This window comes from Manis pentadactyla, chromosome 18, assembly GCF_030020395.1.
Source record: "Manis pentadactyla isolate mManPen7 chromosome 18, mManPen7.hap1, whole genome shotgun sequence".
Lineage (NCBI taxonomy): Eukaryota > Metazoa > Chordata > Mammalia > Pholidota > Manidae > Manis > Manis pentadactyla.
Window position 1 is genome coordinate 30723552 of NC_080036.1, and position 13759 is coordinate 30737310.

General features: G+C 59.7%; 1 protein-coding gene across 5 annotated transcripts in view; it reads right to left on the reverse strand.

Moving 5' to 3' along the window:
• The window catches only part of ARNT2 (aryl hydrocarbon receptor nuclear translocator 2), a 122366-nt gene that overhangs the window by 5174 nt on the left and 103433 nt on the right, over positions 1-13759 (reverse strand). For all 5 annotated transcript variants that reach the window (XM_036916114.2, XM_057494667.1, XM_036916115.2 and 2 more), the window contains exons 13-17: positions 12222-12294; positions 11323-11446; positions 7889-7988; positions 5026-5164; positions 4337-4502 (exon numbers count right to left, since the gene is read on the reverse strand). In XM_036916114.2, the coding sequence (XP_036772009.2) occupies positions 4337-4502; positions 5026-5164; positions 7889-7988; positions 11323-11446; positions 12222-12294 (602 nt within the window). The remainder of the gene's footprint in view (positions 1-4336; positions 4503-5025; positions 5165-7888; positions 7989-11322; positions 11447-12221; positions 12295-13759) is intronic.

Genomic DNA, 13759 nt, shown 5'->3' on the forward strand with positions numbered 1-13759 from the left:
CCTGGCCATCCAGGGAGGCCCTCCTGGGAGGCCGAGCGCAAGCTGGCCCGCCTGCTGCTCAGAGGAAGGACGGGGGAGCACAGCCCCTTTGCTGAAGGCCGACCACGAACCGTCCTAACACATCTGGGAGGCGTGGCTTCGGGCCCACCCCGCCAGGACCTGCTACGATGACCCCCTGCTGGGGTCTTGCCCATCGTGAACCAGTGCCCCCGACCTTCCCCCTCAGCTGGGGCCTGAGCTGTCTCCCCGACTCACACGGAAATCCTAACCTCCAGGGCCTCAGAATGGGACTATTTGGAGATGGGCCTTTAAAGAGGCGGTTATGGTAGAATGAGATCACACGGGGGTGGCATCCGACATGGCTGGTGTCCTTCCCGGAAAAGGAGATGTGCACACGGGGACAGAGGGACCGTGTAAGACACAGGAGGAGATGGCCGTCTACACGTCAGGCGGGACGCGTCCGAGGAGCCAGCCCTGCTGAGCCGCCTGCCCTCCAGAACTGTGAAGGAGTTCTCGGTGTTCAAGTTGGCAGGTCTGGCACGCTCCGGTGCGGCCGCCCTGGCAGAGGGCGCTCTCCCAGGCTACGCGCCTGCCCCTCCTCCCCTCGCCCCCAGCGAGGCCGTCCGTCCACCCTCTTACTTCTCGCCCTCTGCAGCCTCCCGACCACCAGCCATCCTGGCCCAGCCCAGTGCGTGCAGAGCCCTCACCGCTCTCCACCGGGGAGTCACCGCTCCTGACCCCTCGCCGACACTGCCTTCCTGTGTTCCAGGAGTGTGTGGGCGTCGTTCCAGAACTCCCTGCATTACCCCTTCTCAGGGCCCGACTCCGGCATGTGTTTCTGCCCCTTACCACGCGACAAGGCGGGGGCTGAGGGAGGCCTTCCCTTTACCAACACATGAGATGGGGGCCGCCTCTCCTAGCCCCGTGAGCTGACTGGTGCCCTCCTCCACTTGGCAACTATTTCCCGAGCTCCTGCTCTGGCTGGGCTCCGCATGAGTACCGTACAGACGTGGGGACCCAGGCAGTTCCTGCTCAAAGAGCTCACGTGTGGTCGGGAGAGGGAAGCGGGCAGGCAACTCCACGAGGCCACGAGCTGCTCTAACGGGTCAGCAGAGCCAGAATAAGACCCTCAGGAGGGAAACCTAACCTAGTCACAGCAGCTCTTTTCAGAGACTCCCACCCGGTCCAGTGGGCACTAGCTAGGCGTTAACCAGCTGCTGGGCCTGGTGGCGGAAAGCCCTTCCGGACAAAAGGGTCTGTCCGTGCAAACACCTGCAGCCACGATGGCTTGTTCTGCTCGGGGACCTACAGGTGGCTCCAGATGGACGATGACCAGTGTGGCCAGGATGGGGGGAAGGCCGGGCTCAGGCCCACACTGTGAGGGGGACCGACCTCGAGGGCCGCAGACAAGGGCCGGGGTTCTCGAGCCGAGGTATGTGGCGCGCAGGTCTGCACGTGCAGGGCGCAGACGAGACGGGGCAGAGAGACCGCTTAGGAGGGGCCTCGGTAATCTTGCAAGGGTGACAGCGGCCTGAACCACTGGGCCCGCGTGGGGCGGAGGAGAAGCACCTGAGGCAGTGTGTGGGAGGTGGGTGGCCTGGGGCAGGCCCCCAGCCATGATGGCAGGCCTGCCTGGCGGCTGTCACAGTCCAGGCCCCCCTCCCGAGTTAGGTCTGGCTCTCTGTGCTTGGAGACCTGTCCACGCGTACAGAAGACCCAGGGCTCCACACGCCTGGGACCACCCTGCCATCCCACACAGGCCAGCGTGGGAGCCCCACGGCCGCCTCCTTCCTGTCCCCGTCCCCGTGTGGCCAGCTGCATTCGGGCCACTGAGTCCCGCTCCCAGGACACCATCTCTCCCTCCTGTCCCTGTGCCACCACCAGCCCGAGCGTCCTGCCTGCGCCCCAGGCCCCACGTCCCAGCGCGTCTTCCTGAAGCAGCCCCAACTGCCGGGGTGCCCCAGCAGTGGCACTTGTTTCCCACCCTGGCCCCCACTTCCTTTCTCTGGAACCCCGAGTCCCCTTATCCTGGGCACCGAACAACAGCTGGGCTTCCCCTAAATCGCTGCTCCCCGTCACATCTGCTGCCCGTGAACCTTCCCAGCTCTGCGCCCGAGGGCTGTGCTGTGGGGCCCTGCAGGGCCCACGCCCAGTGGCCCTCTCCTCTTGGCCTAGGGCACCGCATCCCCTCGTGCCACGCAGCCCACCACCCTGTGTGCACCCACCCCTGGTCCCAGTACCTCAGGGCAGGGATCAGATCTGCGTAGCCCTGGCTCCCAAGAACAGTGCTCAGAATAAACAAGGCCACAGTTGGCTCTGCTAAGGAAGGAGAAATGGAAGGCAGGGGGGCGTGGAGCTAGGAACGTGAGCTTTCTGCTCACCTTGAGGCTCCCTGGCCTGTAATTCTCTCGCAGGTCTCACCGGGGCAGAGCCGGAGAGCCGGGCGTGGGGCGGAGATTAGCTCTCTCTTTGCATCTGGGGGCACTTGATTCTACTGGTTACAGGTACAAGATTTCAGAATTTTTCTGAAGTTTCTGGGAAGGGATGCACTGTGCCCAGGAGTTCACAGCAGAAGAGAGCAGGTGACTGGACTGCCTTGGAAACGGCACGCTATCGGGGGGCAGGGGAAGCCTGCGCATCTCCGGGGGCTGGCTGTGCGCCAGGCATCCTGCTGGGCATTTTCTGTGTGTTCTTTCACTCCATTTCCTCTCCACTCTGACTCTAGACCTGGGCCCGTTATCCGGACAAGGAGACCGAGGCTCAAGCGATGCCAAGCGACCTGCCCAACTCATTTAGTTTACAAATGCCAGAGCCACATGTGAGCCTAGATCGTACTGTCCCTCCTGCGTCCCATCTCTTTATATCTTGGGGTCTGGCATTTACTCAGTGACCACACAGATGCGCAGAGCTATAGGCCCCAGGTCGCTGGGGCAGGGGACCGGCCTGCCCACTTTCCCTGTTACAACCACAGTGGGATGCTTCTCAGCCTTACCAGGGTGAGTGCCAGCTCTCCTCTCAGCCTCTCTGGGCCCCGGTGCTGTGACCCTCCTGGCCTCGAGCAGACAGTGGCTGCTGGGCGTACGGCCTTGTCTGCCTCTCCCTGTACCTCCCCCGCCTCAGCCTCGGTGCGCTGGGCTGTTCTGGGCCGGACCCGAGGCCCATCCCCTTTCCCAGGGCTCGGCACAGGGCCAGGCATGCAGGAAGAGTAGGTGGACACGTTGGCGCCAGATGGGGCCCTTTGCTTCCAGAGGAGGGAAGGCGAGCAGCCCAGGCATGGAGACTGCAGCGGGGTGGCACCCTCCAGGGAATCAGAGGCCTCCCACGGGGCTTCCAAGTTGCGCACCTGGCTGACCCAAGAGAACCTTCCCAGGGTTTCTCTGTCCTGAGCCGGAGCCTGTGCTGGCTGCCACACTGAAGCGTCATCCAGTACATGGCAACGGTGTTCAAAGGCCAGACGGGGAGGGGTGGGGCAGGCCAGGCTGAGGGCAGGAGAGCTGCTCAGGCTGGTGGGGTTGGGGAGAGGAGGGGAGCAGTCAGCAGCTGCAGGGCATGGCCAGGGGCAGGCAGGTGCCCGCGGAGGACAGCTTCAAGGGAAGCTCTGAATTTGCCAAATGGAAATGCAGACATTTGGCTCAGCCTCAGGCTCGCGTGAGAATGGTCAGCTCTGCAGAGAAATGCCACGCGAACCACGTGGCTGGCAGCCACTGGGCCACAGCCTGTGAGAAGACAGGTACAGCTGGGGGTTCTCATTGGCACCGTGGGGCGTCAGCCCGCCGATGTGAAGCGGACCGGGCCCGGAGCTCTGCAGAGGGGCATATTCACTACCTGCAGAAAACCCCCCAGGCAGGGGGCTCCTGGGAGGCGCCCCAGAAGGAGCAGTTAGGGCCCGAGCTTTGCTTAACAAGGTTGGGAAAGATGTTGTCGCATGGGACAGGACCCCTCTCGGGACTGAAGAGAGAGAACTTCACAGTGTCTGTTATCTCCACAGCTGGTCACCCCTTAGCTCTTCTCCAGCTCTTGGAAACGGGCCCACAGGGGTTTTGACTGGAGGGACCTGAAAGTCCTTCCTAAGGGCCAGAAGGGGTTAGAAGAGCATGCAGACGACACAGGAGCCCGGGAATAGAGTCCCAGGGCCTGGAGAACAGCAGTTCTTCCTCAGAGCCAAGGGCTAAGCAAACAGCCTCTTCAGAGCACCCCGGCCTTTCGGAGTCAGGGAGCAGAGCAGGCACACGGAGGCCCTTCCCCAGGATTGTGGGAAGTGGGGGCCCGGCCCCCACACTCGGGCTGTTCAGAAGCCATGTGTGCCAGCCCCCCGGTTCCCTCACTCCCCACCTACCGAACCCTGGAGTCCTGTTGGCCAGCCCGGAGTAGGCGTTCCCGCTGGGCGACGAGGTGGCTGGGCTGGAGAGCGGGCTGTAGGAAGAGGGGTCGGCCGCGTAGCTGTGGCTCGTCCCGATCCCGAAGGGCGAGGACTGAGTCTTGCTGGACTGAGAGGGGATTTGCTGCAATCAGGACAGAGAAAGGGCAGCGTCACCAGCCGGTCTGCACACCGCCTCCTGCCCCCGCCCCCCTGCCGCCTGCAGGTCAGCAGCCAGGAGCAGGGCCCGCTCGGGGCTGCTGGTGACTTCCACAGGCCTCCTGCCCGGCTGGGCACAGGCCTGCCTCAGGCCAATGTGTGCAACCCAACTGCAGGATGCGGACCTGGACACTGGGGGCAGGTCTACCTGAAGTTACACCCAGAGATCTGGGGCCTCCGGCTTCTGGGAACAGGGGCCCAGGCACCATGAATACCAAGGACTGCCCGGCCCAATGGACACCACCCTCACGGCGACCACCAGGGGCTGGATGTGTGCCCTCTGCACTCCTGGGCAGGGGCAAAAAGGTCCAGAGTGGTGAGGGGCTCACTCCACCCCCTTTCTGCAGGCCAAGACGGGTGCAGCGAGGAGGCTACGGAAACCAGGCCCGGCGGGGGGCCCAGCTCCCAGGGCCCTCGGGGCGCCAGAGACAGCACACCCCACCCCCTACCTGTCCCGGAAAGGGCGGCCGACTGCCCGTCCACGCCACTTGGCTCTGGTTCAGCTGCCGGGAGATCTGGGACATGTTCTGGCTCGACGAGGAGGAGGACGGGATGTCGTTCACTCCGGGCACGTGAACCACCGAGGTGCTGGGGGACAGGGCGCATTTGTCCCGGGAGCGGCCTCATCCGCGGTGCCGACCCCGGGCCACCTCCACTTGGCCCCTGGACGGGAGGGCCCTGGGGCACCCCCAGCCCGCCCGCCCTCCCTCCCTCCAGGGCTGTCCTCAGCAGCGCCACCTGGCTCAGAGGATGCCGCAAACAAAGCATCTCAGGAGGAGGTCGGGGGGCTGTGAACACACCCCTCCACGCTCGGCCCCCTCTGCCCCTCTGGGCACCCACAGGACTCAGGAGCAGGAAGGAGCCACCGCCCTCAGCTTGTGTTCTCAACAGAGAAGAGCCGGGCAGTGGAGCCCACCGGCTGGGCCTCGGCCTGCCACCCAGACCTTCCTGCCCTGTAGTGAGCCTCCCGCGGGCTCAGCCGCTCTGAGGCACAGGCTGTGTGCGGCACAGGACACCCTCCCTGGTCCTCCCCAGGCTCCATCTCTGCTCCAAGGGGTGCTGTCTGCACCCCTGAGCCCTTCTCCATGAGGGTTCTCCAGCTACGCGCCAAGAGCCCATGGCAGAGGGAAGGGGGGTGGCCTCCCTGCATCCCGGGCCCTCCCCCTGCCTCCCTGGGACCAGCTCTGCACACAGAGTGCTGGGGCCCGTTGGGCAGGCCTGGGTGGGGCTGGAGGGTCAGCGCCTTTTAGAGAAAGGCAGGTTGTGGACCAGGAAAGACTGGGCATGGCTATGCTAACCGTGTTGTGATATTTTTCTGCGCTGCCTTGTCCCTCTTAAAATAGGGAAGATGAAGACACTCCTGCCCGCCCGTGGTCCTGAAACCACCTCCTCACTCACCATAAGGGCTCCTTTCCCAGCCCCCCTCCTGTGAGCGCAGGGCCTCACCGGCCTTTTCTGATCACTGTCTCTGTGCAGGCCGCTCCCCACCCCCGAGCCCTCCGTGCCCTCCAGGGCACTGATGGAAGAGAGCTGGCCCTGGTGCTGCTGGCCCCCAGAAAGGGGCCCTGGCTGACAGGCAGGCCCTCTAGGAGCTGGGGAAGCGCCTCCCCGGGGCCTCTGGGCTACATTAGCCTGCCTCAGTTCACAGAGGAGAGGCCCAGGGCCGGCGGGTCCACGTGGGACTGAGGCAGAGGACATACTTCGGGGTGTGCAGCCGTGCCATTCTGCTAGAGGCCTGGCAACCTCGGATGGGCACTCCTCCCACACCCCTTCCCCTCAAACCAGCTCAGGTCCTTTAGGTTAACAGGCCATTCCGCCCATTCCGTGGGCTTGAGGCCTCACAGGCATCCTTCATCCACCCACCCATCCACCCATCCATCATCCATCCATCCACCCACCCATCCACCCATCCATCATCTATACATCCATCATCCTCCATCCATCATTCATCCATCCACAGACCAGCAACAAGTGTGTGTCTCCCTATATAAGGCCCCACACAGGCTGGCACCCCGACCTCTGCACCCAGGCTTAGTTCAGGCATCGCCGGGCCTTCCTGGCCACGCGGCCTCAGGCTGTCTCCCTCCCCTCTGGCCTCTGCTCCCTCCCTGCTTTCTGTCCACACCAGGGGACCAGCAGCAGGTATCTAGAGGCCTGGAGCACATGCTGGGGCAGGGCTGGCACAGAGCCTGGCACCAAACAGCCTCAGGTGTGCTGAGCTGAGCAGGAGGGAAGTCTGGACCCCTCGACTGCACAGCAGGCCCAGGGCTGCAGTGATGACAGCTCAGGAGCAGCTCTTGGGGGCTGCCACCCGGTCCTGCTGCCCCCAGACTCACTCCTGGGGCTGGGGCCCCCCAGAGCCTCGGGGCAGGCTGCGGCCCAGTGGGGTGCAGCTGCTCAACAGGCCAGAGCCCCTCACCACGAGTCTGCCCATCCAGAAGCAGCCAAGCGGCCTTCTCCAGGCCTGTGCAAGGGCCACGTGTAAGGTCAGCCTCTCCCCTTGTCCGTCTGGCGTCTGGCAGGGCCCTCGCCCTGCATGACTGGTCCTGCCAGCCCAGTCCTGGTCCCTGCTGCCCCTGGAGGTGCTCCTTGGCCTCCGGCCTCACTAGCAGAGCCTGGGCTGTAGGAGGAGCTCACACCTGAGCCTGGGGCTGGGCAGTTTCCCGAGCAAGCTGGGGGCATTTGGTGGACACGTGAGAACCTGTACACCCTCCTGGGGCTGCTGTGTCCCTCCGGCCACCCCACCTGTGCTCCCCTTTCCCAGCAGGCACTGGAGACAGGCCTTGCCCCGGAGGTGGTATCAGGCTCCTCTGATGATCTGAAGGGGCCCTTGATGCCAGGAACCGAGCCCTGGGAACGCTGGATGCCCTGCTGGTACCCAAGTGACTCCTTAGGCTGAGCCCAGGCACGCTGTGCTGAGCCACCCTCTCTTCCTTGGACTTGGCTGTAGCCTCTGGGATCCAGGGCCCAGGGCACTTCCTGCCACACTGTCAGGTGTCCTCAGCTCCACCCCATCCAGGCCCCGGCCAGAGGCCAGTGCAGTCCCCCCTCGCCAGCAGGCACTGCTATAACACTGTGGCTGCGCCATTCACACCCGGTACACGGTGACTGACACCACACATCCACGGCAACCACCGAGGACTCACAGGGCAGAACCAGAGCCTCCAGAATCCTCAGCCAGCCTGGGGCCTGCTGAGCAGTAACCACTAACTGATGTCAGCAGTGCCGGCCGCACACAGAGCCAAGTGCTGGGACCCAGGCTTCCCTGGCAGGGGGCATCTTCCCCCCCACCTGCCCCTCCACGGCACGTACCTGAAGGCCTTCCCTGAGTGTCCTGGGGGGAAGGGGCTGCCCTGGGGGTAGATCTGCGGAGTCCCTGTGGCAGAGGCCGGGCTCATCATCTTCTTTTCCGCTAGGAAAGCAGAGCAAGGGTCACATCCACGGTCCCGCCTTATAGGCCACAGGGCAGGGTGGGCAACCGTGCGGGAGGGCACAGACCCTGGGCGGTGGACCCGCCTGCAGCCTGCTGCACCTGGGCCTTGGCACAATCCTCCTCTGGTGCCTCGCATGCACGCGGGCTCAGGAGGCCGTGCACGGCACCTGGGCACAGCCATGAGCCACCGGCAGGCGGGCTTTTCTCAGAGCCAGGGGATGAAAGGAAGCAATGGGCATCCTCGCTCCGACCTGCTACAGAGCCCTTCCAATCCCGTGGGCGTCACACAGAGCAGCCAGCGACTGAGAGGACAGCCTGGACGGGCAGCTCTGCCCTGCTTACCAGAGGACCAGAGGTGTGGCTTGGACATGCTACTCAACCCTTATTTCCCTAAACCTCAAAAGGCCCCACCTCTCCTTCCTACACTCCCCAACAGCCTGCCCCCATCAAGACACTGGAATAAAGGAGGTAGAGTTTAGTGACATGGCAACCCTTTTGTGCCTGGACAGGCCCCTGCACCCCACTCTGGGCTGGTGGGGGGTTGGGCGGCGTGGATGGGTCCCCAGAGGGATGTGCGCAGTGCTGGACCCCCAGGCTCAAGGGGCCCACGAGCCAAATCTCCCGTGTGCATAAACAGCCTCTGACGTTGTGACGAACTGGAGGCATTGAGCATTTTTCTGGCCTCCTCCCTCTACTGCAGTGGAATGCCCAGCGGGACCCCCTTACGGGGTGGAAGGGGCTCAGACTTCTGGGTGTGCATGGCTAACCCAATCCCCAGGCCGTGAGTCTTGGAGATAAAGGGAGATGAGGCTCAAAGCTGCAGGAAAAATAAGATTTAGGGGATTCCTCTTGACTGCAAACTTAATGGAAGCCATTTTTTAACGTAAGCCGTGTATCTGAGGTTTTTGGTGGTCTGGGTAAATAAGAAACACATTCTTTTCTAACTGCTCCAGGACACTGGCAGGGCACAAAATCGCATATCCTAGAAAGATCCTTGATTTTATCATTCAACCTTGTATATCTTTCCTCATTTGACTTTATTACTTTGCTCGCCTTGATTTGCAGATGGAGAAAGGTGGTTGAACACCCCCCCCCAGTGTGGCTCCAGCAGCATCCGCCTGTGTTCCTAGTTATTTTTGCTTTCATGTGTTTTGTTGCTCAAGACATTTATATCTTTATTCAGTTACATCTCTTATCTGCATAAAATGAGTCTCTGCCCACTGAACGCTTTGAGCTTTCCCATGTCTGGTGATATCAACAGCTCCACATCCCTCCTCAGGTCTGCAGAGTATGGGCACCACCCACACTTTTGGGTTCAACAGCTTCATTTCAGTTTATTTGTGTCTCATTCTGGCAGCATGTCAATGCGGATCATCCGCCATGAGGCCTTGCGCATCAACTACACTGTCACTCTTGATAACCACACTCTCCTGCTCTTTCACTTCATTTATCTTCTGAGTGTTTTGCAAAGCTGCTAAAAATTTCCTTGCCTTTTCTTGAAAAGGGTTTGATGTGAGACTTCCTTCCTTCTTTTCTTTCTTGTGCCCCCAGGAGTGGTTATGTTTAAGCCACAATCCTCTATAAATGTCAGAGATAAAATAGTATGTGCTGGCAAGAAATTTCTGTTTATTACCCCTCAACCAAAATGCATCTGGATCTTTGCTGAATTGCATCAATTATGGTTTTTACTTACTTTTCATATCTTCTGTAGCTTCTCACAATTTTTGTGTCATTTCTCATCACTGAGAAATATCATTTCTCTGCTTTCCTGAGCATTCTCATGTTCTGTATTCTGCTCCATTTCACAAGCGTGCTCTTTTGCAAGTGTTATTTTCACAGAGTAGATGGTATGCATCTGAGAATGTTTTTCTGCTGTTTCTCATATGCAACTTGGTTGATGGAAAAATTTAGGACCACATATTTTCCCTTCTTTTCTTGTCTGTTGATTTTTCCCCATATTTTGTTACCTTTATGGGAAAGTGTCTATGTTTTTATAATGTTGAAATTTCAAACAGATTTCCCCAAAATGCTGTGGGTTTCTGGTCAGAGAGAAACCTTTCAGATGTGCCACTGTTTACTCTCACAGGGTGAACAGTATTTATAAGAGTCGAGGAAATACTGGTGTATTAGGGGGCACACCTGGGTGGCCAGCAGGGAGCAAGGGCAGGGGCCCTCCTTGTCGCACCAACGGGTCTGGCGGCAGCTGAGCAGCGTGCCACGCTGGCGGCTCCTGTGGGAGGCGGCTCGGGTCTTCCTCCTTTCTCAGCATTCAGGGCACAGCCGCGGGCAGCAAAGGCTGCAGTCTTCCGCTGCACACGCTGGCATCAGAGAGCTGACACTGGCTCTCCTCCAGCTGCTGGGGCCTCTCCGCCTCCCCTCAGCCTCGCTGGTCCTGGCAGGAGCCACTGGGCTTCCCTCCCAATCACAGGCTCCCACCCTTCCGGTTTCTCCCTCCGACTGACCCCAGTATACTGCATCTCGCAGGAGTTCCTTGGCCACGCGGAAACGGAATCTCCTCTCTGAATTCTGGAACTGACAGAGGCATTTGCAAGTTTCATATTTTGCTCAGCTGGGTGGTCATCTGTGAAGGGGAGTGAGGCGGCTGCACGCATGGGCTCCATGTGACACCCTAACTTGGCACCGTTCTCCCCGATAGCAGTACTGCCGTAGGCAGATGACCAGTGACCAGCAGGGAGGACCTGCTGGCAGAATTACAGGACACCCACAGGGGAGAACTGCATGAAAGCGATAAAAACGATTTAGACGGCTTCATGATCTGGAAATATGCTCATAATATGTTGTCGTGTGTGAACAATAAGCTAGCAAACAGAATGAGCTCATTTCCTATGTAAAAAGAATTCATATGTGTAGAAAAAGAAAGGCCATACTTATAAAGTTAAAAATTATATCCAGGTGGTGGGATAGTGGGTAATTTTTATTTCTCTCTTTCCTGCATGTTCTTATTTTAAAGATCCTCTCTACATTAGGAATTGAGTAGACGTTCTTCACAGAGACAGGTCTCCAGCAGAGTAAAACTCAACCGCTCCATGAACTAGCAGAGCTCATCTGCCGCAGACACTCTGATTCCAAAGTCAAGGCGTCAGAGGCACCAGGGAGGTTGCCCAGGCAACAGGTAAGCCAGAAGCCAGGCCAGAGGCAGGGAGGGTGCATTACAGTAACGGCTCTGCTATGCCCTGTGACAGCCCCTGAAAACACCCTCCGTGGCCTCTCCCCCAGGGTGGCTGTCTCCAGGTGGCCTGGGAGCCACCGTAAGCCCCACATCCTCACAACCTGGGTGCCCCTGGGGACTCACATGCGCTGATCCCTGCAAACATCTCAGCAAACCGGGAATCTCTTTCCTGGGAAAAGATTGCATCAGCTTTTTCCACAGACTTCCCGGCTTCGTGGACACCGGCTGGCAGGCTGGGGACAGGAACCTGTGTGCACATGGAACACACGGCGGACACAGGTGAGACACAGCACAGTACACCTCCGGAGGCCTCCAGCTCCTCACCAGGCCCCCTGCCTCCAGAAGCCCTGGCATCTCAGGCTTGGCCATTTTGCAGTGGGTGTGGGGGGGTTGCTTTTCTATATGTAAAAGCCAAAAACAGATGGGGTGGGGTGTGACTCATGGTTGCAGAAACGACAGCAGTCACCCTGATTACTTAGGGATAAATAAAAATTATCACCCGCTCTAAACCTGGGGGAAGGTGAATGTAAGCAGAGAGGCCAAATGCCAACACGTGCTGCGGTTTCTCTGCACAGCCAGCTACCAGAGGCAGCGGGAAGAGGCGACGCAGGAGAGGGGACAGTGCAGACAAAGTGGGGGACACCGCGGAGAGGGCCAGGAGTGCTGATGGGGAGAGGGGCACCGGCGGAGGGCAGGAGGGCGGCTGGGGGGCCCGAGGGCTGACAAGGCTTGCAGCCACTTCTGCTGGCTTCCCAGCCTGCTGGTGCCAGAGTTCAGCATCCCTAGGAGCCTGGCAGTCCCAATCCTGGCCAGCGGAGGCCAACAGCTCTCCACCCGCTCCTGCTCCCCATGGCCCAGCCCGAGGAGGCACGGCAGGCCCAGGGGAGCAAAGCCTGCGCCGTGCTGAGCGCAGGGAGCAGAGCTCCTGGAGGGGGCAGGGGGCAGGCTAAGGGTGGAATTCAGCGTCTGGCTCACTGGCTTGGACACAGTTCTGACCGGGAGCGAGGTGCCCAGCGCCTCACCTGCGATATGTCGTAGGACGACAGCCCGTCTCTCTGGTGGACCTCCAGCTCCGCCTGCTGCTGCTGCAGCTGCCTGGGAAACGAGCAGGGACAGAGTCACCAGGGCCGCACTGGAACCTTCCCTGTTCAGCAGGTGGCCCCCAGCCGGCCTCCGAACTGCTCCCACTCTTATTTATTATTTTCATAATGCCCCTAATCAAGACTCCAAGCCCTGTTTTACATTTAGGCTGCCCATATCTAAGAACTAAGTTTTGATTTGTGACTTTATTTCATGCAGGATAAAAAGACACCACACTAAAAAAGAAAACAGTTTAAGGCAAAATTCATCAAAGCAGTCAGGTTGAGCGCGGAAGGGAGCCATCAGCGGCCGCTCCGAGCTGGGAGAGTTCCCGTGATCGCATCCATCCCTCGCCCTGAACTTCCGCCGTGGTTACTTTACCCACAACAAAACTAAGGAACTGCAGGTCAGAGAGGCCACTTGGGTGACCAAGCTGTCTGACTAGCAAGTGGTTACGACATAATAAAGCCAGGATCTGACCTGCCCCTGCTGACCACACTCTGCCCTTCCCACAAGACCAGGGAGCTTCATTTGGGAAAGAAAAAGATTTGTCAGAGGAAATAGCTGCTGTATGCTTTAAAATAGGGAAACTGGGTTCCTTTCAAGGGACTGTGAGCCCTACAGCTCAGAGCCTAAAAACGGGGCAGGATGCATTCAGGACCTGCCCTCCCAGAGCCCAGGCTGCGGCGGAAGACCCCGGGCGGCCGGCAGCTGCAGCCTGGGGACACGCCCGCCCGGGAAGAGCAGGCCTCTGCCGTGCACACGCATGTCTCCTGACCTTGGTGGGAAGGCCAGGGCAAAGGTCACCGGTAAACTGTGATTTTCCATCAGGCAGTCTAGCCCATACTTGTAACAAGACACAGGGGCACTAAAAAAATGTCCCAACAGAATCAGTATTTTAAAAAATTCTTGTTAAAGAATCAATACAACCATCAATAGAAAACCCGTAACTTTCTGAATTCTTATGGTTTTGCTCCATTTTATTTGGATTTACGCCTTGAGGACGCCCTCGCCCTTCCTCAGCAGGCCTCTAGAATCTGAGTGGTGCCCAGAGCCAGCTCGCTGACAACGTGCTCCCACTCTGCAACACTCCCATTTCAGGGATAAGGACGGAGGCTCTTCCAGTGAAGAGCCCAGAGCGACAGCCCCCACGTGGCACACACAGGACCGGATCCCTGCCCATCCGCCCGCAGACCCTACACTCCATCCTGGAAGGACCCCATTCCGTGACTGCCAACCCAGAGCTGTGGGCCCACGTCACCATCCTGAGACATCAGGGGGAGAGGGGAATCTGTGCTGCAGGATCTGGGGGTGGGAGCAGTGGACCCAGCTATGGACCCCCTCTTCTCCTTTCACAAGTTTCTCAGAGCCCAACGCTCCGCCCACAAGCACTTCTCCAGGAAGCGACTGTCCTACCCTGTGGCGCAGCCCGTGTGGGCAGTCCGAGCACACAGCCTTAGAAAGTGGGCAGGTCACCAGG